General features: G+C 43.0%; 1 protein-coding gene across 2 annotated transcripts in view; it reads right to left on the reverse strand.

Moving 5' to 3' along the window:
- Positions 1 to 11469: 11469 nt before the first annotated feature.
- hars (histidyl-tRNA synthetase) overlaps positions 11470 to 22097 on the reverse strand; it is a 32929-nt gene continuing 22301 nt past the window's right edge. For both annotated transcript variants that reach the window (XM_078231749.1, XM_078231748.1), the window contains 6 exons: positions 21110 to 21203; positions 20284 to 20411; positions 17540 to 17800; positions 15221 to 15337; positions 13004 to 13150; positions 11470 to 11794 (listed from right to left, as the gene is read on the reverse strand). In XM_078231749.1, the coding sequence (XP_078087875.1) occupies positions 11735 to 11794; positions 13004 to 13150; positions 15221 to 15337; positions 17540 to 17800; positions 20284 to 20411; positions 21110 to 21203 (807 nt within the window). In that variant the 3' untranslated portion in view covers positions 11470 to 11734. The remainder of the gene's footprint in view (positions 11795 to 13003; positions 13151 to 15220; positions 15338 to 17539; positions 17801 to 20283; positions 20412 to 21109; positions 21204 to 22097) is intronic.

Here is a 22097-nt window from a genome sequence, read left to right on the forward strand (position 1 = left end):
TGACAGAAAAGGCGGTGAGATGTGAAATTAGTGGTGAAGGGAGTAGTGTTCCATTATGTAAAGTAAGTTTAGAGAGTTGGGTGAAAAGTGGTGAAATGGTGGTAGGAGTAATAGAGAAATGGCCCTTTGCAGTGGTACAGTTTATCATGGGTAATGATGTAGCTGGATCACAGGTGGGAGTGATGACAACTGCGGTTGAAAAACCAGTGGAAAATCAAACAACTGAGGTGCTGCAGGAAGCATATCCTGGGATGTTTCACAACCCTACGGTAACATGATCATAAAGCTACAGGTTAAGACAGGAGGAGGAGATATCATAAAGTAATGATAAGGAGGCTGCCATTCAGTCATCAGAAACAATTGTTGGCCACATAAGAACATAAGAACATAAGAAATAGGAGCAGGAGTAGGCCATCTAGCCCCTCGAGCCTGCCCCGCCATTCAATAAGATCATGGCTGATCTGACGTGGATCAGTACCACTTACCCGCCTGATCCCCATAACCCTTAATTCCCTTACCGATCAGGAATCCATCCATCCGCGCTTTAAACATATTCAGCGAGGTAGCCTCCACCACCTCAGTGGGCAGAGAATTCCAGAGATTCACCACCCTCTGGGAGAAGAAGTTCCTCCTCAACTCTGTCTTAAACCGACCCCCCTTTATTTTGAGGCTGTGTCCTCTAGTTTTAACTTCCTTACTAAGTGGAAAGAATCTCTCCGCCTCCACCCTATCCAGCCCCCGCATTATCTTATAAGTCTCCATAAGATCCCCCCTCATCCTTCTAAACTCCAACGAGTACAAACCCAATCTCCTCAGCCTCTCCTCATAATCCAAACCCCTCATCTCCGGTATCAACCTGGTGAACCTTCTCTGCACTCCCTCCAATGCCAATATATCCTTCCTCATATAAGGGGACCAATACTGCACACAGTATTCCAGCTGCGGCCTCACCAATGCCCTGTACAGGTGCATCAAGACATCCCTGCTTTTATATTCTATTCCCTTCGCAATATAGGCCAACATCCCATTTGCCTTCTTGATCACCTGTTGTACCTGCAGACTGGGCTTTTGCGTCTCATGCACAAGGACCCCCAGGTCCCTTTGCACGGTAGCATGTTTTAATTTGTTTCCATTGAGATAGTAATCCCATTTGTTATTATTTCCTCCAAAGTGTATAACCTCGCATTTCTCAACGTTATACTCCATTTGCCATATCCTCGCCCACTCACTCAGCCTGTCCAAATCTCTCTGCAGATCTTCTCCGTCCTCCACACGATTCACTTTTCCACTTATCTTTGTGTCGTCTGCAAACTTCGTTACCCTACACTCCGTCCCCTCCTCCAGATCATCTATATAAATGGTAAATAGTTGCGGCCCGAGTACCGATCCCTGCGGCACGCCACTAGTTACCTTCCTCCAACCGGAAAAACACCCATTTATTCCGACTCTTTGCTTCCTGTCGGATAGCCAGTCCCCAATCCACTTTAACACACTACCCCCAACTCCGTGTGCCCTAATCTTCTTCAGTAGCCTTTTATGGGGCACCTTATCAAACGCCTTTTGGAAATCCAAAAACACCGCATCCACCGGTTCTCCTCCATCAACCGCCCTAGTCACATCTTCATAAAAATCCAACATGTTCGTCAAGCACGACTTTCCCCTCATGAATCCATGCTGCGTCTGATTGATCGAACCATTTCTATCCAGATGCCCTGCTATCTCCTCTTTAATAATGGATTCCAGCATTTTCCCTACTACAGACGTTAAGCTGACCGGCCTATAGTTACCCGCCTTTTGTCTCCTTCCTTTTTTAAACAGCGGCGTAACATTAGCCGTTTTCCAATCAACCGGCACTAGCCCAGAATGCAACGAGTTTTGATAAATAATCACTAACGCATCCACTATTACCTCTGACATTTCTTTCAATACCCTGGGATGCATTCCATCCGGACCCGGGGACTTATCCACCTTCAGTCCCATTAGTCTACCCAGCACTGCCTCTCTGGTAACATTAATTGTATTAAGTATTTCTCCTGCTGCCAACCCTCTATCGTTAATATTTGGCAAACTATTTGTGTCCTCCACCGTGAAGACCGACACAAAAAACTTATTTAAAGACTCAGCCATATCCTCATTTCCCACTATTAACTCCCCCCTCTCGTCCTCCAAGGGTCCAACATTCACTCTAGCCACTCTATTCCTTTTTATATATTTATAAAAACTTTTACTATCATTTTTTATATTAATTGCTAGCCGAGCTTCATAGTCTATCCTTCCTTTCTTTATCGCTTTCTTAGTCTCTCTTTGTTGTTTCTTAAATTTTTCCCAATCACTTGTTTCTCCACTATTTTTGGCCACTCTGTACGCAGCTGTTTTTATTTTAATACTCTCCTTTATTTCCTTCGTTATCCACGGCTGGTTCTCCCTTTTCTTACAATCCTTGTTTTTTGCTGGAATATATTTTTGCTGAGAACTGAAAAGGATCTCCTTAAAAATCCTCCACTGTTCCTCAGCTATCCTACCTGCCAGCCTGCTCTCCCAGTCTACCTTAGCCAATTCATCCCTCATCCTATCATATTTCCCTCTGTTCAAACAGAGGACACTGGTTTGGGACCAAACTTTCTCCTCTTCCATCTGAATCAGAAATTCGACCATATTGTGGTCACTAGACCCAAGAGGGTCCTTCACAATAAGATCCTTAATTCTACCTACCTCGTTACACAATACCAGATCCAAAATAGCTCGTTCCCTCGTCGGTTCCGTAACATGCTGTTCAAGGAAACTATCCCGACAGCATTCTAAGAACTCTTCCTCCATTCCACCCTTACCGACTTGAGTCTGCCAGTCAATGTGCATGTTGAAGTCCCCCATGATTATTGCCGTTCCGTTTTTACACGCATCCCTTATCTGCTTGTTTATAGCCCTCCCTACCTCAACATTATTATTTGGGGGCCTATATACCACACCTACTAGTGTCTTTCTCCCTCTACTATTCCTCATCTCTACCCATAATGATTCCACGTTTTGTTCCTCAGAGCCTATGTCATCCCTCAGTACTACCCTGATATTATCTCTTATTAATAGCGCGACCCCACCACCTTTTCCTTCCTGTCTATTCTTCCTAAACGCCTGATACCCCTGGATATTCATCTCCCAGTCCTGGTCACCTTTCAGCCACGTTTCTGTAATGGCCACTAGATCGTACCCACTTGTGCTGATTTGCACCATCAACTCATTTACCTTGTTCCGAATGCTTCGTGCATTCAGGCAAAGTGTCCTTATTCCAGCTTTTATCTGGACCCGCTTTGATGAGTCGCGAACACCCTCTCCCTCTACTCCCTTATCTAAATTACCGCCTTCATTCACTTGCATAGAACATAGAACATAGAACATTACAGCGCAGAACAGGCCCTTCGGCCCACGATGTTGCACCGACCAGTTAAAAAAAAACTGTGACCCTCCAACCTAAACCAATTTCTTTTCGTCCATGAACCTATCTACGGATCTCTTAAACGCCCCCAAACTAGGCGCATTTACTACTGATGCTGGCAGGGCATTCCAATCCCTCACCACCCTCTGGGTAAAGAACCTACCCCTGACATCGGTTCTATAACTACCCCCCCTCAATTTAAAGCCATGCCCCCTCGTGCTGGATTTCTCCATCAGAGGAAAAAGGCTATCACTATCCACCCTATCTAAACCTCTAATCATCTTATATGTTTCAATAAGATCCCCTCTTAGCCGCCGCCTTTCCAGCGAAAACAATCCCAAATCCCTCAGCCTCTCCTCATAGGATCTCCCCTCCATACCAGGCAACATCCTGGTAAACCTCCTCTGCACCCTCTCCAAAGCCTCCACATCCTTCCTGTAATGTGGGGACCAGAACTGCACACAGTACTCCAAGTGCGGCCGCACCAGAGTTGTGTACAGTTGCAACATAACGCTACGACTCCTAAATTCAATCCCCCTACCAATAAACGCCAAGACACCATATGCCTTCTTAACAACCTTATCTACTTGATTCCCAACTTTCAGGGATCTATGCACACATACACCTAGATCCCTCTGCTCCTCCACACTATTCAAAGTCCTCCCGTTAGCCCTATACTCAACACATCTGTTATTCCTACCAAAGTGAATTACCTCACACTTCTCCGCATTAAACTCCATCCGCCACCTCTCGGCCCAACTTTGCAACCTGTCTAAGTCTTCCTGCAAACTACGACACCCTTCCTCACTGTCTACCACACCACCGACTTTGGTGTCATCAGCAAATTTGCTAATCCACCCAACTATACCCTCATCCAGATCATTAATAAATATTACAAACAGCAGTGGCCCCCAGTGGCACTCTCTCCTCTACCATTAATTTTGTAATTCCCCTTACCCCTGCATCCTCCACCCCATCAATTAGTTCCTTGATCCTAGTCAACTCTTCTAGCTCCCCTCCCCCCAACCTATCTAGTTTAAATTCTCCCCAGTAACCTTAGCCAACCTACCGGCCAGGATATTGGTCCCCATGTGATTCAAGTTCCACCCGTTTTTTGTATACAGATCACCCCTGCCCCTAAAGAGGTCCCAATGGTCCAGGAACCTGAATCCCTGCCCCCTGCACCAGTCCCTCAGCCACACATTCATCTTCCACCTCACTCCATTCCTGCCCTCACCTTCCCGTGGCACAGGCAGTAATCCTGAGATTACTACCTTTGCTTTCCTCTTTCTCAGCTGTCTCCCTAATTCCCTGTACTCCCTTTTCATGACCCCTTCTCCCTTCCTACCCACATCAGCGGTACCAATATGTACCGCTACCTCAGGCTCCTCTCCCTCCCACCTCAGGATTTCCGGGACGCGACTAGCGACATCCTGGATCCCGGCCCCAGGGAGGCAGACCACCATGCGAGAATCCCGCCTACCTCCGCAGAAACGCCTGTCAGTCCCCTTCACCATCGAGTCCCCGATTAATACCGCCTTCCTCCTCTTTTCCTTAGCCCTCTGAGTTACAGGGCTGGACTCCACTGCGGAGACACGGCCACTGCTGCTTCCCCCAGGCGGGCTGTCCCCCCCAGCAGTACTCAAGCAGGAGTACTTGTTGTGCAGGGGCAAATCCACTGGGGTGCTCTCAACCACCCTAGCCTTACCCTTCCTGGCCATCACCCACTTGGCCTCCTCCCGTTGCCCTGGTGTGACCACCTGATGATAGCTCTTGTCTATCACCTCCTCATTCTCCCTCATCAGCCTAAGATCCTCGAGCTGCAGTTCCAGCTCCCTAACACGGTCCCTCAGGAACCGCAGCTCGACACACCCCTCACAGATGTAGATGTCCGGGAGGCCAGATGCCTCCAGGACCTCCCACATCCTACACTGGGAACAACACACTGGTTTCACACTCATACTGGACACTTTATGTCAAGTAAGACAGTGAAAAGTTAATAAGAGTGTAAGGAAACAAAAACTCACCCCTGCTCGTCCAAGCCCTGTGAGCCAAAGCCCTGACAGCTCACTCAACTTCCCACTCACTCTGCTGCCCGCTACGATGCTGCCCGCTGTATACTTTGGTGCGCTTTTAAACCCTTCAAAAACTTCCCCAGGCCTCTCCTGGCCCGACTTCCGGTTTTGAAAAAAACCTCCGATTTTAAACCCAAAATTAACTGAAAAAATAAATAATTAATTAAAGTCAGAAAACCCACTCTCTTACCCTCAGCCTGCTCCTGGGAACAAATCTCTGATATTAACAACTGATATTAAACCCAAACAACTGAGATTAAACCCAAACAACTGGGATTAAACCCAAACAACTGATATTAAACCCAGAACAACTGAGATTAAACCCAGAACAACTGATATTAAACCCAAACAACTGAGATTAAACCCAAAACAACTGAGATTAAACCTAAACAACTGATATTAAACCCAAACAACTGATATTAAACCCAGAACAACTGATATTAAACCCAAACAACTGATATTAAACCCAAACAACTGAGATTAAACCCAAACAACTGATATTAAATCCAAACAACTGATATTAAACCCAAACAACTGATATTAAACCCAAACAACTGAGATTAAACCCAAACAACTGAGATTAAATCCACAACAACTGGGATTAAACCCGAACAACTGAGATTAAACCCAAACAACTGAGATTAAACCCAAACAACTGAGATTAAATCCAAACAACTGAGATTAAATCCAAACAACTGATATTAAACCCAAACCACTGAGATTAAACCCAAATAACGGAGAGTAAACCCAAACAACTGAGATTAAATCCAAACAACTGAGATTAAACCCACAACAACTGGGTTTAAACCCAAACAACACATGGTTGATAAGAATAGGTGGAGAATGAAGTGGATATCTTTAGTTCAGGAAAGTTGGCAAAATTACAACAGAAAGACGCAGAGATCAAACAGTTGCATCAGAAACCATACACAGGAGAATCTGAGTCCATACCACATTGTTATTACATCAGAAATAATGTCTTAATGAAAAAATGGAGATCTATACATATTCAGGTAGATGGAAAATGGGTTGTATAACTGGTGGGTTACATAAAGGAGGTTTTGCAGGTAGCACACAAGGTTCCAGCAGGAGGTAATTTAGGAGCAAGGAAAATTCAAGTAAAAATACAGAAACACTTTAATTGGCCTGGGTTGCACAAAGAAGTAGTTGAATTTTGCCATAGATTTATACAGCGCAGAAAAGGCCCTTCGGCCGATCGAGTCTGCACCAACAATAACTACCACTAAATTTGCACTACTCCCATTTTCCTGCACTTGTCCCATATCCTTGAATGTTATGATGTTTCCAAGATGGCCCAGAGCGAGGCGACTTCTTGCAAGCTGTGCCCAGCATACCTTCTAATTCTATCTTTTACTCTCATTCTACGCTTCCAAAACTTCATTCTAACTCTTTTAAACTCTCTAACAATGCTTTAATGACTACATTCTGCACTCTCTCGTTTCCTTCTCTATGAATGGTACGTTTTGTCTTTATAGCGTGCAAGAAACAATACTTTTCATTGTATATTAATATGTGACAATAATAAGTCAAATCAAATCAAGTGCTCATCCAAATACTTTTTAAAGGGTTGTAAGGTTTCCAGCCTCCACTACAGAATTATTCTGTGGACAGCCTGGGTGTCTGGAAACCATTTAGCTCCAGGGTGTATAAAAGCAAGTTAATTAATAATTTTAGCTAGGAATTTGTTACATTGATAGAGCGGACGATCTTTTGCTTACACCAAAAGTTCCTTTGGGAGGTTGATTGACAGGGTCATGTGATAATGTAAAGAACTGGGTTTGTGTGGAGCGAAAGGAGCTATTGCAGTTTGGGGTTGCTGCTCTACTGAAGTCAGAAGAATGTGCAGACTGTTCCTGAGAACTCTCTCTCTCTCTCTCTCTCTCCACAAAATCTCTCCCTGAAGCTTAAAGACTGTTAACAACCATAAATATACTTGCTATAAATTGTGTTAACTGTATTTGAAGTGGAATTTCAGTCTGCAAGAGGAATGTTGCTTATTTGGAACTAGAAATCATAAACTAGAAAGTAAAGAGGCTTCTTTTCATTTTAAGTATTGTTCAACTAATAATCATTAAGCTCGTTCATTTGTTGGTTATACATTTAACATGATATTAAGGTTTTTTTAACGATAAAAGATAAAGTTAAGTTTATTTATTAGTCACAATACTACAATGAAGTTACTGTGAAATTCCCCCTTTTTTACTATAAAAGATCTCTAATTTGTTAGTGGAATCATTGCTGGAAGGTAGTATCCTTTCCTCACATTTATGCCAATAGAAAAAATGCTGGGGTCTAGTCTGGCTTCCTAATATATCTTGGAGTTCTGGTCCCGCACTCTAACAGTAACAATCTTTCTTCCCAAGCACAAATCTCACAATGGAAGAAGCTGCCAAAGGAAGTAGTCACAGCTTCTTCATTTGAAATTTTTAGATTATCCCCAATTAAAAGTTTTCATAATCAGGAATCGGGGCAGCACGGTGGCACAGTAGTTAGCACTGCTGCCTTACAGCGCCTGGGACCCAAGTTCAATTCTGGCTCAGGTGACTGTCTGTGTGGAGTTCGCAAGTTCTCCCCGTGTCTGCGTGTATTTCCTCCCACACTCCAAAGATGTGCGGATTAGATTGATTGGCTATGCTAAACTGACACTTAATGTCAGGGGAATTAGCAGGGTAAATACATGGGGTTACAGGATAGGGCCTGGGTGGGATTGATGTCGGTGCAGACTCAATGGGCCGAATGGCTTCCTTCTACACTGTAGGGATTCTATCCTATGAAAGGGCTACCATTCAGCAGGCCATATTGGGTTTAGCTGTAACTACCACATAAATGTTGGTGGAATATGGATATTAGTCTGCAATGACCCCACAACTAAAGCAGAAGTTACTGATCACCATGCTGGCCCTCAGGTGATGTCGACATTTTCCTCTATAGCAGCTAATTTCTCTCTGGTGCAAGAATCGATGTCTGGGGTCTTCATGTCATAAAAACTGAGTTTTGGATCTCCCTCTGGCCTTCCAGCTATCATGTCCCTGATAAAATTCCTATTAAATTAAGAGCCTTTCCGCACCCAAGAAATCCTAAACCAGTTTTGGTCAAGTCTTGTTCATTTTGAAGGACAAGCATCATCAAAAGGTTTGAGGATAAGGAACTGAGCTGAGGGGAAATTTCTTCATCCAGAGGGTGGTGAATATGGGGAATTCACCAACACAGGAAGTAGCTGAGACCAAAACATTGTGTGACTTCAAGAAGAAATTAGATATAGCTCTTGGGGCTAAAGCAATCGAGGGATATGGGGTGGTGGAAGGGGGAAATTAGGATATTGAATTTGATGATCGGCCACGATCATAATGAATGGCAGAGCAGACTCGAAGGACTGAACGGTCTACTCCTGCTTCTAGTTTCTATAAAAACCTTAAATCTTTAAAATGTTTTGACATCAAACTACGTTAGTGCCAAAGCTCAATAGAAGCATGAGGAAATGCACCTCATCTTTTGAGTGGACGATTTATGACCTTCTGGACTCAACACGGAGTTTGGTAATTTTAGATTGTAACCTCAGCCTCCATTTTGTATTTCTTTATTTTTGCCTAGTTTCTCTCTGTGTTGACAGCAGCGATCACACCATTCCCATCTCTTTGGAGATATCTTTTGTGATGAATCCGAGACATAAGAACATAAGAAATAGGAGCAGGAGTAGGCCATCTAGCCCCTCGAGCCTGCCCCGCCATTCATAAGATCATGGCTGATCTGAAGTGGATCAGTTCCACTTACCCGCCTGATCCCTATAACCCCTAATTCCCTTACCGATCAGGAATCCATCTATCCGTGATTTAAATATATTCAACGAGGTAGCCTCCACCACTTCAGTGGGCAGAGAATTCCAGAGATTCACTACCCTCTGAGAGTAGAAGTTCCTCCTCAACTCTGTCCTAAACTGACCCCCCTTTATTTTGAGGCTGTGCCCTCTAGTTCTAGTTTCCTTTCTAAGTGGAAAGAATCTCTCCATCTCTACCCTATCCAGCCCCTTCATTATCTTATAGGTCTCTATAAGATCACCCCCTCAGCCTTCTAAATTCCAACGAATACAAACCCAATCTGCTCAGTCTCTCCTCATAATCCAAACCCCTCATCTCTGGTATCAACCTGGTGAACCTTCTCTGCACTCCCTCCAAGGCCAATATATCCTTCCGCAAATAAGGGGACCAATACTGCACACAGTATTCCAGCTGCGGCCTCACCAATGCCCTGCACAGACGCAGCAAGATGAGACCAGAGTATGATTGATGTCCTGGTTTGCTGAATCGGCTCATCAGTTAAGTGCTGGCTTTGGTGTCTCTGAATTCAGGAGTTGTTAATAAAGGAGATGGGATCCTGGAAGATGGTTTCTTTATTTGTCCCATTAACACTCCTTCTGGTATTGCACAGAAACTTGCCACTTAATCTCATGCCCAACACCCTACCAGAGACCAAAAGAGAAGATGCTGAAAAATCTCAGCAGGTCTAGCAGCATCTGTAAGAAGAGAACTGATGTCCAGAGTCCAGATGACCCTTTGAGCTTTGACTTTCCCTTTTGGTTTCAGATTCCAGCACCCGCAGTAATTTGCTTTTACCCTATCAGAGACCTTCCCTTTTGCTCTTTGACTGACTCCTCTTTCAGTTGCTCAAAACCTATTACGTTCAGAGTTCAGAAAGGTCCCAGACCCGAAACCAGTTCCTCTCTCCCCAGATGCTGCCGGACTTAGAGCTTTTCCAGCAGTTTCGGTTTTTAATTCAGATTTCAAGCATAACATAGTATTTTGCTTTTATGTGTGTGTGTGTGTGTTAGTGTGTGAGGCCACTGCTCCTTAAAAATCATTCATGAAACAAGGTTCGAATCCTTTGCATTTTGTGCTCATTTTTCATTCAAGTTGTATAATCATCAGAGGGGAATATCCAAATATGGAAAATTTGCTTAATAAATAAATGTCCTTATGCTAGTTATTCTCAAACTGAGGCCGTGAACCACTGGGGGTCCAGAGACTTTCTGGGAGAGTCCGTATCTCAGGATGATGTGGTATAAAGTGGCACCCAGTGTCCTGTCCTCGTGTTTCTGTAGTCCTAAATGCTCCCCCCCAACCCCCATCCCTCCTGCAGTGTCAATGTTTCTGCTTTCCTCAGGCTCCTGTGAAGCAGGAACAACCATCTCACTGATACATGGAAGTAAATACTTCCTAAGCAGAACATTGAAACACTCTTTAGATACCACACATGCAGATTAGGAGAATAAAATAGAGCAATATAGATTGGAGCAGTGGGGGAGGGGAGGAGAGGGAGGGAGGGAGTAGGACAAGAGGAACAGGAGCACAAAGAACACCACTAGCTGCTGCTGTGTTTCTGGTCAATGCATTTGAAAGGAGAACCCAATCACAAAAACTGTTTGAAAATCACTGCCTTATCCCACTGGCGTTATTGTGTGAATATACATGATGAAAACAGGGAAAGTGGTGCAGTTGGACCAATGTGGCTATAGCTGGATTAACACAGTGTAGGAATGATTGTAGGAAATAAAAGTGTTATTCCCATTTATTCTGATGTTATAGAATCCGTACAGTACAAAAGGAGACCATTTGGCCCATCGAGTCTGTACCGACCACAATCCCACACAGGCCCTATTCCCGTAACCCCACACTAGGGTCAATTTAGCATGGCCAATCAACCTAACCCGCACACCTTTGGAATGTGGGAGGAAACCAAAGCATCCAGAGGAAACCCACACAGACACGGGGAGAACATGCAGGCTCCGCATAGACAGTGACCTAAGCTAGGAATTGAACCCGGGCCCCTGGCGCTGTGAGGCAGCAGTGCTAACCACTGTGCCACCAAAGTGATTTGAAAGATATCTCAAATAGCTAGGGTATATTTGCAAGAGCGTGAACAAATATTTTGAGTCAATAAACAGACAGCAATTTGCCAGCATGCCTTTTTATTGATCTGGCTGGGCCAGCAAATTCTAACTCCCCTCACAGAGTATTCTCCTCAAAATATAATCCAGACAGAATATACGCATTCATAACCAATTTTAAAGTCCAATTAGGGAAAAAGAAGTGTCCTTCAGATCGGGGAGTTGCTTGTTCACAGTGCTGAGCAATAAGCAGTAGAAGGTTAGTGATGGAATATGGTATCGATAGTAACGTCCAATGCGTAAAAATAAGACATTTCTCTGAAGCGGTTAGGACTGACATGTTCTCTTCATGATTTCTTCAGTGAGATTTACTCTTGCAACATCAATCTGCAGAAGAAAAAAATCACCAATCACACACTTTTCAAAGCACATCGGGTAAATTTACAAGGATCTTTGAAACATCACAACTGGTCACCAAATCTTTAACGCATATTAAAAGCTGTAAACTACTGATAACTTGGTGCTTTGGCAAAAGGAAAGTTCCCGCTAAGCTGCGCAGGTGCATGGCTTATGAGAACTTACCATGCAGTGAACAAACATGCTGTACATGAGGAACAGTCCCTTTACGATAAGTACATGTGCAGCTATGTGACAATCTTCTAGCGATCGCCTGATGCAGTGACACCCTGGGCATGAGGTGATCTTATTTTCAAAAGTGGTCATGGTAAATACTGTAAGCATTTTCCATTCAACAGGCAGTTTTATTACCCAGCATCCACGGTGAATAAGAAACCACTTGATCCTCAGGGTAAAGCTGTGCAAATATTCTGATAGGCCAGTTTCTCTACTGCTGTGCAGGTTGGGGAAAGAACTCCCATTCCATGATCTTACTGATTCACAAAGCAGGCTTAAAGGGGCAAGTAGCCCGGTCGCAGGGAACAAAACATGGCAAGACTAGTAATCCAGAGACTCAGGCTAATGTTCTGGAGACATGGGCTCAAATCTCACCACGGCAGCTGGTAGAATTTAAATTAAATTAATAAATCTGGATTTAAAGCTGGTCTCAGTAACGGTGACCATGAAACTACCTTCAATTGTTGTAAAAACCCATCTAATTCACTCAAGTCCTTTCGGGAAGGAAATCTGCCACATTTTCATGCTTAGGCCTACATGTGACTCTAGACTCACAACAATGTGGTTGACTCTTAATTGATCATCTGAAGGGGCCTAGAAAAATACTCAATTGAAGGGCAATGCCCACATCCCATAAAAGAAATATTGGAAATAAAATCCAACTCTTATGTTTGCACTGACTTACATTCCCTGCATTTTAAGTTGTAAAAGGATCAATTGAAGTGCATTGATGGCTGTCTACAATTTATAATTTGAGTGTCTGCTGAGTGCCTCTTGTACACTCTACCTTGCAAATACTTTGAGTCTTTCAATATGTGCATTTGTTTTTAAGGGTCCATTATATAAGACCATTTGTTTATAAAGGTTCAACTCTCTCAAAGGGTTTTAAACTTAGAATCTTAAACATAACAGCTATGAATTTTCTTTTTTCATACAAATGTAACTTGTAAATAAATAACTAACCTCCTCTCTCGTGGAAACAACTCGAAGTTTGACAACTCCATCTTCTAGTTCCTGTTCTCCAATTATAGCCACCAGGGGAATTCCTGTCTCCTCACAGTACTGGAACTGGTTCAATAGTTTTGGGTTCTTCTTGTAGATGATTTCCGCCTGTAGAATTGTACAAGAAAAGTTCCCCACTGTAAATCCCATGGAATGGGTGAACAACACGTTTAAGGAGTTGCTGCAAATTGCCCCTATCGACAGGTCCGATGGAGCCATTTCAGTACTAGTGTTTGCTGAGGCAGGAAACATTGAGATTCAAATATTATCTAAACACTGCTTAGATTATTTACCCATCAGGGCTGGCTGGCATTTTGTTGACCGGTACCAATTTCTGACCACTTACAACAGAATCTCATTTCCTAGCAGAATGTAATAGTCTGCGATTGTACTGTGCCTTTAAGAAATGTATTTTAATGATGTTTCTCTGCAGGATGTTTTGTAGGCACCGTGTTGTCTGTAGCTGGTGTCCTTTATTGTTACTGAAGCAATATGATTGATAACATGTTGATTTTAATCCGAACTAATGCAGTGTTCTGTGGTTTTAATGTTTCCTTGGGATTGCGAAGTAGAACTTGATTTGGGGATGTTTGACAGGTCATGTCATGTGATTGAGGACAGCTATTTTTCACACAGCATTTGGCTTTAGTTTTGTTTTCAGAAGCAGCTTGAAACGGAGAGTAACAGCAGTGTTTTTCCCCCACTCTGGAGTCTGAAGACTGGAAACCACCAGAGATTAGGTTGACCTCCCTAAAGTTTGGCTGTATTGAGGATATATCATTCTCTGCAAACAGCTGGCTTGGATTTTTGTCCACGGGTGTTCCAAAGCTCAAAATCCAGCATCACGTGAGCATACTTGTTTTTGTGCTAAGTCTGAAGAAGAGTGTATGTCCATGCTTTAATTTGGAACAACAGAGGTAGCTAGCTATTAGGAGTTATAGTGTCATGTTTAAGTCCTGTAATTGGTAAAAGTTATGCTAATCATTTTTGTTATATTCTAACTGCGTTCTTAAATAAACTTTGTTTGATAAAAGCTTCCGGGTGGGTCACTTGAATCATACCTGGAGTGAAACATCTTCTGCTCACCAATGCCAAAATCAAATGTAAAACTTAGAGTCTTGGCTAACTTCATCAAACACTTTGCAGTCTTTGGCCTGGGTCTTAACAAGTCACATAGCTGGCATTGACCTGGAGGGCAGTGGCACCTGCTGCATGAGAAAAACTGGTGTCCGACCAAATGTTTTATTGACCTCCTCACCAACTTTCCCCATTCCAAAGATTCAGATAGTCATGGACAGAGATCCACGAGCAGTCAGAACCATATCGCACCTTCTGCAAGTGGCATTCATATTTTGCACAGGAATTATTAACAAGCTATTCAAATGGCGGAGACTGCCGGATAAAGTGGTAAATGCGGGGTCACTTTTAACATTTAAGAAAAACTTGGACGGGTTCATGGATGAGAGGGGTGTGGAGGGATATGGTCCAAGTGCAGGTCAGTGGGACTAGGCATAAAATGGTTCGGCACAGACAAGAAGGGCCAAAAGGCCTGTTTCTGAGCTGTAATTTTCTATGGTTCTATGAAGGAAGGGGGAGAAAGGAAAACTCCTGTTTTCCACTAAAACATTTTCAATAAACACACAATGCTTCTTCAACAAAAAATCTTTATCTCCACCCTCACTTGAACTAAATCTAAAATTATAGAGTCTTACAACCATTCGATCCATCGTCCTGTGCTGGTTCTTTGAAAAGTTTATCCAATTTAGACCTAAATTCCAGCTCTTGCTGCGTAATTCTGCAAATTGGTTCTTTTCAAATACAAAACCAATGCTCTCCTGAATGTTTTTTTGGAATCTGATTCCACCGCCCTTTCAAGTAGTGCCTTACAGATCACAACAACCCTTTTGTGAAATAGATTCTCCATCATTTCCTCTTTAGTTTTTCTGCCAATTATTTTAAATCATTGGCCATTGGTTACTGACCCACATGCCAAAGGGAACAGTTTCCCCAATTTGCTCTATCAAAATCCCTCGGAATTTTGAACAACTCTCTATTGCATCCCCATTAACCATCACTGCTCTAAAGAGGAGTCTCAGATTCTCCAATCTCCCCATTTCAGTGAAGTTTCTCATGCCCTTACTTGCCAATGTTAACTGAACATTATTGAATGTCACAAACCTTAATTCCAGACTTCCAGAGCTCTGCCACCAACTTCATCCTCTCTTCCAGAAGTTTCTTCTGCGCTGTGGCAACAAGAACCTGCGTTTCGGTCGTACGAATTTTCTGATCTGAGGCCTGGCAAAACAGAATAGAAGTAAAAAAAAAAGATCCACAGGATATACTGTTTCAGAAAAAGGAATGACAGAGAACTTATTCACTGAGGCAAGGCAGGAAGACCAGCATGGATACCACAGTGGAGTTTACTGACTCTGTTATAGGAGGCCATTTAACCCATTGTGTCTGCGCCAGCTTTTTGAAAGAGCTTTACAATTAGTCGTCGTCGTTCTCCCTCCCCCAACCCCACCATGTTCTTTCCCCATATCCATGTTCCACACGTTCTTTTCATTTGTAAATTATGTAATGCTCTCACTTGGGGCTATTGGCAGCACACTCGCTCGCCAGCGCAGTGAAATTCAGACATGCATTGCACACACCTGCCGAGCCACTTACCCAACCCCTGATATGCACTACCATAGTTTCCATGAGCAACAACCAAGTTGAAAAACTGCCCCAAAACCACTCCATGTTCCGCTGGAGCTCACTGAATGCAGCCAAATTCATGAATACAGAAAACACGCCATTGAAAATCCAAGGTTGAGAACAACGTGCTAATGGACACACTAAAGCTTGGGACAGTAAAAGCATAATGGGGAAAGGCCACCATCTAAGACTTTTCAGCCATCGTGCAGCAAGGGGCTGGAAACTGTATAAAACCCCCTGGGCTATATGTTTGACATGCTCCAACAAGCTTGACATCATCCAGGACAAAGCAGCCCGCATGATTGGCACCAAATCCATGAACATCCACTCCCTCCACTACCGAGGCTCAGCAGCAGCAGCAGCAGCAATGTGTACTATCTACAAGATGCACTGCAGAAATTCACCATAGATCCTCAGACAGCAGCTTCCAAACCCACGGCCACTTCCATCTGGAAGGACAAGGTCAGTAGATACATGGGAACACCACCACCTGCAAGTTCCCCTCCATGCCACTCACTACCCTGACTTCAAAATCCTGGAATTCCCTCCCTAACAGCATTGTGGGTCAACCCACAGCACATGGACTGCAGTGATTCAAGAAGGCAGCTAACCACCATCTTCTCAAGGGTAACTAGGGATGGGCAATAAATGCTGATCATGTCCCACGAATGAATAAAGAAAATGTAACAAACCTTGTAAATATTAACTGTAATTGTAAATGTAGTGAGTAACAGAGTGTTGGAAGAAATGTACATGGTATGTAGTGTATGAAAGGTCATGTCATAGAGTCAGAGTTTTACAGTGCAGCACGAGGCCCCTCGCCCCATTGTGTCTGTGCTAACCATCAACCAGTTACCTATTCAAATCCCATTTTGCAGCGCTGGGTCTGTAGCCTTGAATGCTATGGCAACTCAAATGCTCATCTAAATGCTTCTTTCTTCTTTAGTGCTGTGCACTTTTATAATATTTTATGAATGAAGTAAAATTTGGCCGGGGGAGGGGAAGCAGTTAAGGCAGAGCAGTGGAAGGTTTTCTCAGGAAGAGGACATTGCTATTGGCTTATTGTCCATTCTCATTTTCCCTGATTTGAGATAACCAAGTGGCTTTTCTGAGACAGTACAAGGCAGTAATGAGTTAACACTTTGATGTGGCACTGCAGTCACACAGACCAGTCTGGGTAAGGAAGGCAGGGTTTCCTTCCTGAACAGTCACTCATGTTCCTGTTGTTTATTTATAACAACCCAAAAGCCCAGATTGAAAAAAGCCCTGCATTCAAATTTGGAAGCTGCCACTATAGGATTTTATCTGATGTGCGTGTAGGACTCTTGTTTACTAATACACCAACATAACCACTGCAATACAGGTGAATGGGATGAAAAGGGGAAATCATGTTTGCACAGGTAACTAAAATAAAAAGACTTGATGAATCTGTTCTACCATGAGAAATATCATGAGCTCAGCAACAAACTGATCAGATATCAGAATGTCAAACCTAATATCAATCCACTGAAAAATCTGTCTTCCAGGTTATCAGAGCACCAAATACGGAACTATCTTTGCTCATACACAACCCTCACTTCACTTGAAGGTGCAATTCAATCAAATGTATAAAGGTTCATTTGAAAACAGGCACACTGGACTAAAGGAATTGGAGAGAAAGGAATTGGAGAGAAAATGCATGTTGCAACTTGACTGAAAATGCGGTGCAACTGGTGTAAAGTGTCCAAGAACACTCAAAGTTTCTTTTCTCAAATCATTTTTCTTGTTCTAAAGCACATAAGGAATCAGGTGCGGTACCTCTAGTCTCTGTTCCATAATGGAGAATATCCTTTCAATCCCAATGCTGACTCCCACACACGGCACTATCCGATTTTTGGGGTCAAACATTCCAACGAGGCCATCATACCGCCCTCCAGCAGCGACGCTGCCAACGTTAACTGGTTCAGAGTGTTCATTCTGCTGTGCCTCGATATCTGCCCGACTCGGAGTTAGGATAGCCTCGTAGATGACACCAGTGTAGTAGTCTAAACCCCGAGCTAAACTCAGATCAAAAAGAACCTGAAAAAAGCAATTATTCACAACACAATGAATATAAATTTAAAATTGCATGCAAACATTAGGCACTGAAAAAATATTTTTTTCAGTGCCTAATAACAGAGTTGAGGAGGAACTTCTTCTCCCAGAGGGTGGTGAATCTCTGGAATTCTCTGCCCACTGAGGTGGTGGAGGCTACCTCGTTGAATATGTTTAAAGCACGGATGGATGGATTCCTGATCGGTAAGGGAATTAAGGGTTATGGGGATCAGGCGGGTAAGTGGTACTGATCCACGTCAGATCAGCCATGATCTTATTGAATGGCGGGGCAGGCTCGAAGGGCTAGATGGCCTACTCCTGCTCCTATTTCTTGTGTTCTTATGTTCTTATGAAAGCTCCACAAAAATGTTTGAACCTTTCCATTATCTTTCTTTAAGAAGTGAGCTAAAGAATTACTGCCGTGGGTTTTCAATTGAAAAATGTTATTTATGGCATTTGTCATAAAGCACAAATGCTTACCTTCTGATGAGCCTCGGGCCTTCCTTGCATGTGCAGGCTGGGGGATGGCCACACATGCACAGTTGGCATCTGTTTGCGATTTTTGGGCCAGGAACCAGCCCAACATGCACACCCAAATGAAGAGAAGATATACTGCATGAAAAGCAGGTCAAGTGAGCTGCAACTGGAGCTCCATTAGGAGGAAGGTGCCCCAGGAAACAGGTTCCAAACCAAAGAGTGGGTCCGAAAGACATCCCAGAAGACAGCTGCAGGTAAGGGACAAGGGCAGAGATCAAAGCAGATCTTTTAAATTGGAGAGAAAGGAAGAGAGAAAGAGATTCTGGGAAAGCTGTGGAGAGCAGACTTGAAGCAAAGTGGGTTCAAGGGAAGCCCAGAAGATCTGTGCTGGCCCAGAGGGCAGCCAAAAGTTGGTGACTCCATGTTGCGGGCCGTAGGGGTAGCAATGGAGGGAATTCCAACTTGAACGGAAACCTTCGTGAGAAAGACAGAGTTTCAGTGTCACGGGCTGGCTCAGTGTGACAAATGTCTGGGTGGGTTGTTGAGGAATCCATGCAATTTGCTTGGGTCGCATCTGTCATTTACTTTGCCTGTCAATTCACATGTACCTGATACTCACCTTGAATATTTAAGTATAGGATAAATATTATAAATTTTTTTTATCTTTCCAAATTTGTATTTGTCTGTAAAGATATAGCTGGAGTGAGGGAGATGCAAATATTTGAATAATTTTCTTGTGTTTGTGTTGAGATTTTCCACCCTTTTTGTCTGATGCAATACAGGTCACTGGTCTTGTTTAATATTTTATTCTGTGTTCAAAGTTCATCAGCAAACTCCTGTGAATTTTTTTTTCCCACAGTTTTAAAAAGAAAGTTAGGATCTATCAAGCCAGCTTTCACTCTGGGATCTTACATGCCCAGTATGAACATCAGCTGGGGTCGGAACACATTGTTCATTGTAAATTGCTGCTTCAGAAGAAACAGGAATATCAAAAAAATGTAATGAGGATGATGCTACAGGAAGCAAGCAGGATGTTTACAGGAAATGTGCACTATTCGCAAGACACGTAATTTAACAAAGACTACCCAACAACCATCACTCCATTCTACCACTCATTTTCAAGTGGCTTTGGAAAACGAAAGGTTACAGTTGGGTTTCGGGGAATTCATAAATATACAAACTGGATTTCCTGTAATGCTTTTATCTCACTTACTGTATGCAAGAGGTGAACTGTGAGGTCATGAGAATGAAACAAGTATGCCAACGATATCATCCAAATATTTACTGCATTTTTGCCTCAATAACTTCAGATGCAATTGCATCATTAGCTAATCAATGAAGCCAACAGACTTCAAAATACACTCTCTCTTTCCAGGGAAAATGTACAATTTACGCCATAAGTGAGTAGGCTTGCCAACTCTCCAGGATTGGCCTGGAGTCTCCAGGAACTGAAGATCAATCTCCAGGACACTGCTGTGTGCCACCCTGGAGAAATATCCTTTGGACATTAAAACAGATTTTTTTTTGGTTATTTTCTTTGAATATTTCTTTTACCAGACATCAAAAATATTGAAAAATGGCAGGGGATGGGGGCCGGGGGGAGTTGTAAGGCTGACAGTCAAGCATCGTCCAATTGGGTAATGAGTCTTTTACATTTTCCAATTGGTATAGGAAGGCAGTACGTCACAAGGATGGACGCGTTTGCGATAATGGCTGAGGTGTGGGGGTGAGTCATGTGATGAAGGCGCCAGGAATACGTTGAATCTGTAACTAAGCTGCACTCTCTCTAGTTCACACAAATCATTTATATCCTTTGGGGTAAAGAAAATGATTACATTTTTCCCAACTGTCAACAGATTTGTTAAAATCTCCTATTTTAGGACAGCCCTGACAAGTTACACCCTACAATTGATATTCCATCTCCGTACAACTGGGAGCAGAGGATTGTGATTCGATTAGAAAACTCCAAATCATGTAGGGGAGCTGCTTACCTTCTCTTCAACACCATAAAGTGTCAGATACACAAAGAGCTGCTTCATGTCATTCAGACCTTCCATAGCCACCTTGTTCTGGGACAGTTTAGCATCTTGTACCAGCTTGTCAATCAACTCTGACCCACCTGCAAAAGATAGTGAATTATCTTCTGTGCTTCACGAGAGAGTAAGTAGCACAGAAAAAGTAACCACTCCATTATTTCATCAAAATTAGATAATTAATTTAAAATGCGGCATGTTTATTTGTATTCTAAATCTTTAGATTTAGTTAGGCTGCATTCAGACAGTGGCCTGAGCTCTCTCTACCACTTTGACAGGAGTACATCTCCTGCTTGCACTGAAAATGTCCCCCACCAAATCATAGCCACATTTCTTACCCTGGCATCACTTACACACAAGAGCAAGCATGTAAGCCAGCATATGGGCAGAGGCTTTTTCTCCATTCACCTGAGTTTATGTTTAGAGCTTACTCATGTCCTCTCCTCTCTGACACTGGCAAAACTCTCCCAATTAAATGGCCAACATTCCATCCTCATTCAACACTAGCAAAACAAACAAGAGTCTGATCAGTTATCTCCTGTCATTTGTGACACCTCAGTGAGTGAAATACCCACTGCGTGTGCCTGAACAATAGTGCCTACTCTTCAAAAAGCAATTCATTGGCACGTGACAACATGAACAATCCTTTAAATTAGAGTTTGTTCCCCATGAAAAAGAACCATTATACAATGTGCATCTTACAGACAGTACTTAGCATGAATCGACGAAAGTGGAGACAGCTTTGATGACATTACTCAGAGCATTTTGTAAAAAGAAAGCATACCGTGCAGCTGAACATATTCTCCAATCTTGTCAGCAGTCTCGGGAGCAAGGCCCTTTTCTGCAATCATCTCATTCTTCACTTCTTCCCATGGCATCTATAGGTACATGAATCATGAAAGGAATGAATCCACAGAAACCGGATTGTGACCAGCACAGGGATGTATCAGCAGGATTGGTAAAGAAATGGAACACCATGATAAGGAAATATGAAAATAAAAAAAATCAAAGTAAAATGAATATATTGAAAAGATGGGTAAGCGCTATTAAAAAAAATCAATGGCAGCGATCAGAAAGCACATGCTCAAGGCTTAACCCAGTTAAAATAGACAGGGAATCATAGAATCCCTACAGTGCAGAAAGAGGCCATTCGGCCCATCAAGCCTGCACCAACACAATCCCACCCACGGCTCATCCCCGTAACCCCACGTCGCAGTGCTAACCACTGTGCCAGAATCACTTAATTTCATGAAAAAAAAAACCAAAAGCTTCTTTATCTGATTAGTAGAACAATGGTCAAGTTTATAGAAATCATGCCTTGACTGAACATGATCCACATGTATAAACTCGAATAGTGACTCAGTTAAAAAGCTGGTTGTATAGGTCAGAGGGATCTGTAGTATTGTACAGAGCTGGCTGTGTAGGTCAGGGGGTCGATCTGAATTCCGCACTGACTTTAGCAACACTGAAAGCACTTCAGAAGGTCAGTTCAATTTAGGGAGATTCATTTGCATAAAAACGCCCCGGTGAGTAACCAGGTAAACAGAAAAATGGGAAGATAATTCGCTGTCTGCCTCCGGCAGAACACTTATCTAACCATTAACATCAAGAGAATGATGATCAAGGGCAGTTAAAAGTGCTTGGGGAGCCTTTCATCCACATCAGACCATGCTAGAATGTTTGACGTAAACCCCCAGGGAAAATCCTTCACCGCAATTAGAAACATTTCCACAACATTTGGGAGAAATTCTAACTGGGCTGGCCAGCTGTTC

This window comes from Mustelus asterias, chromosome 16 (genome assembly GCF_964213995.1).
Source record: "Mustelus asterias chromosome 16, sMusAst1.hap1.1, whole genome shotgun sequence".
NCBI lineage: Eukaryota > Metazoa > Chordata > Chondrichthyes > Carcharhiniformes > Triakidae > Mustelus > Mustelus asterias.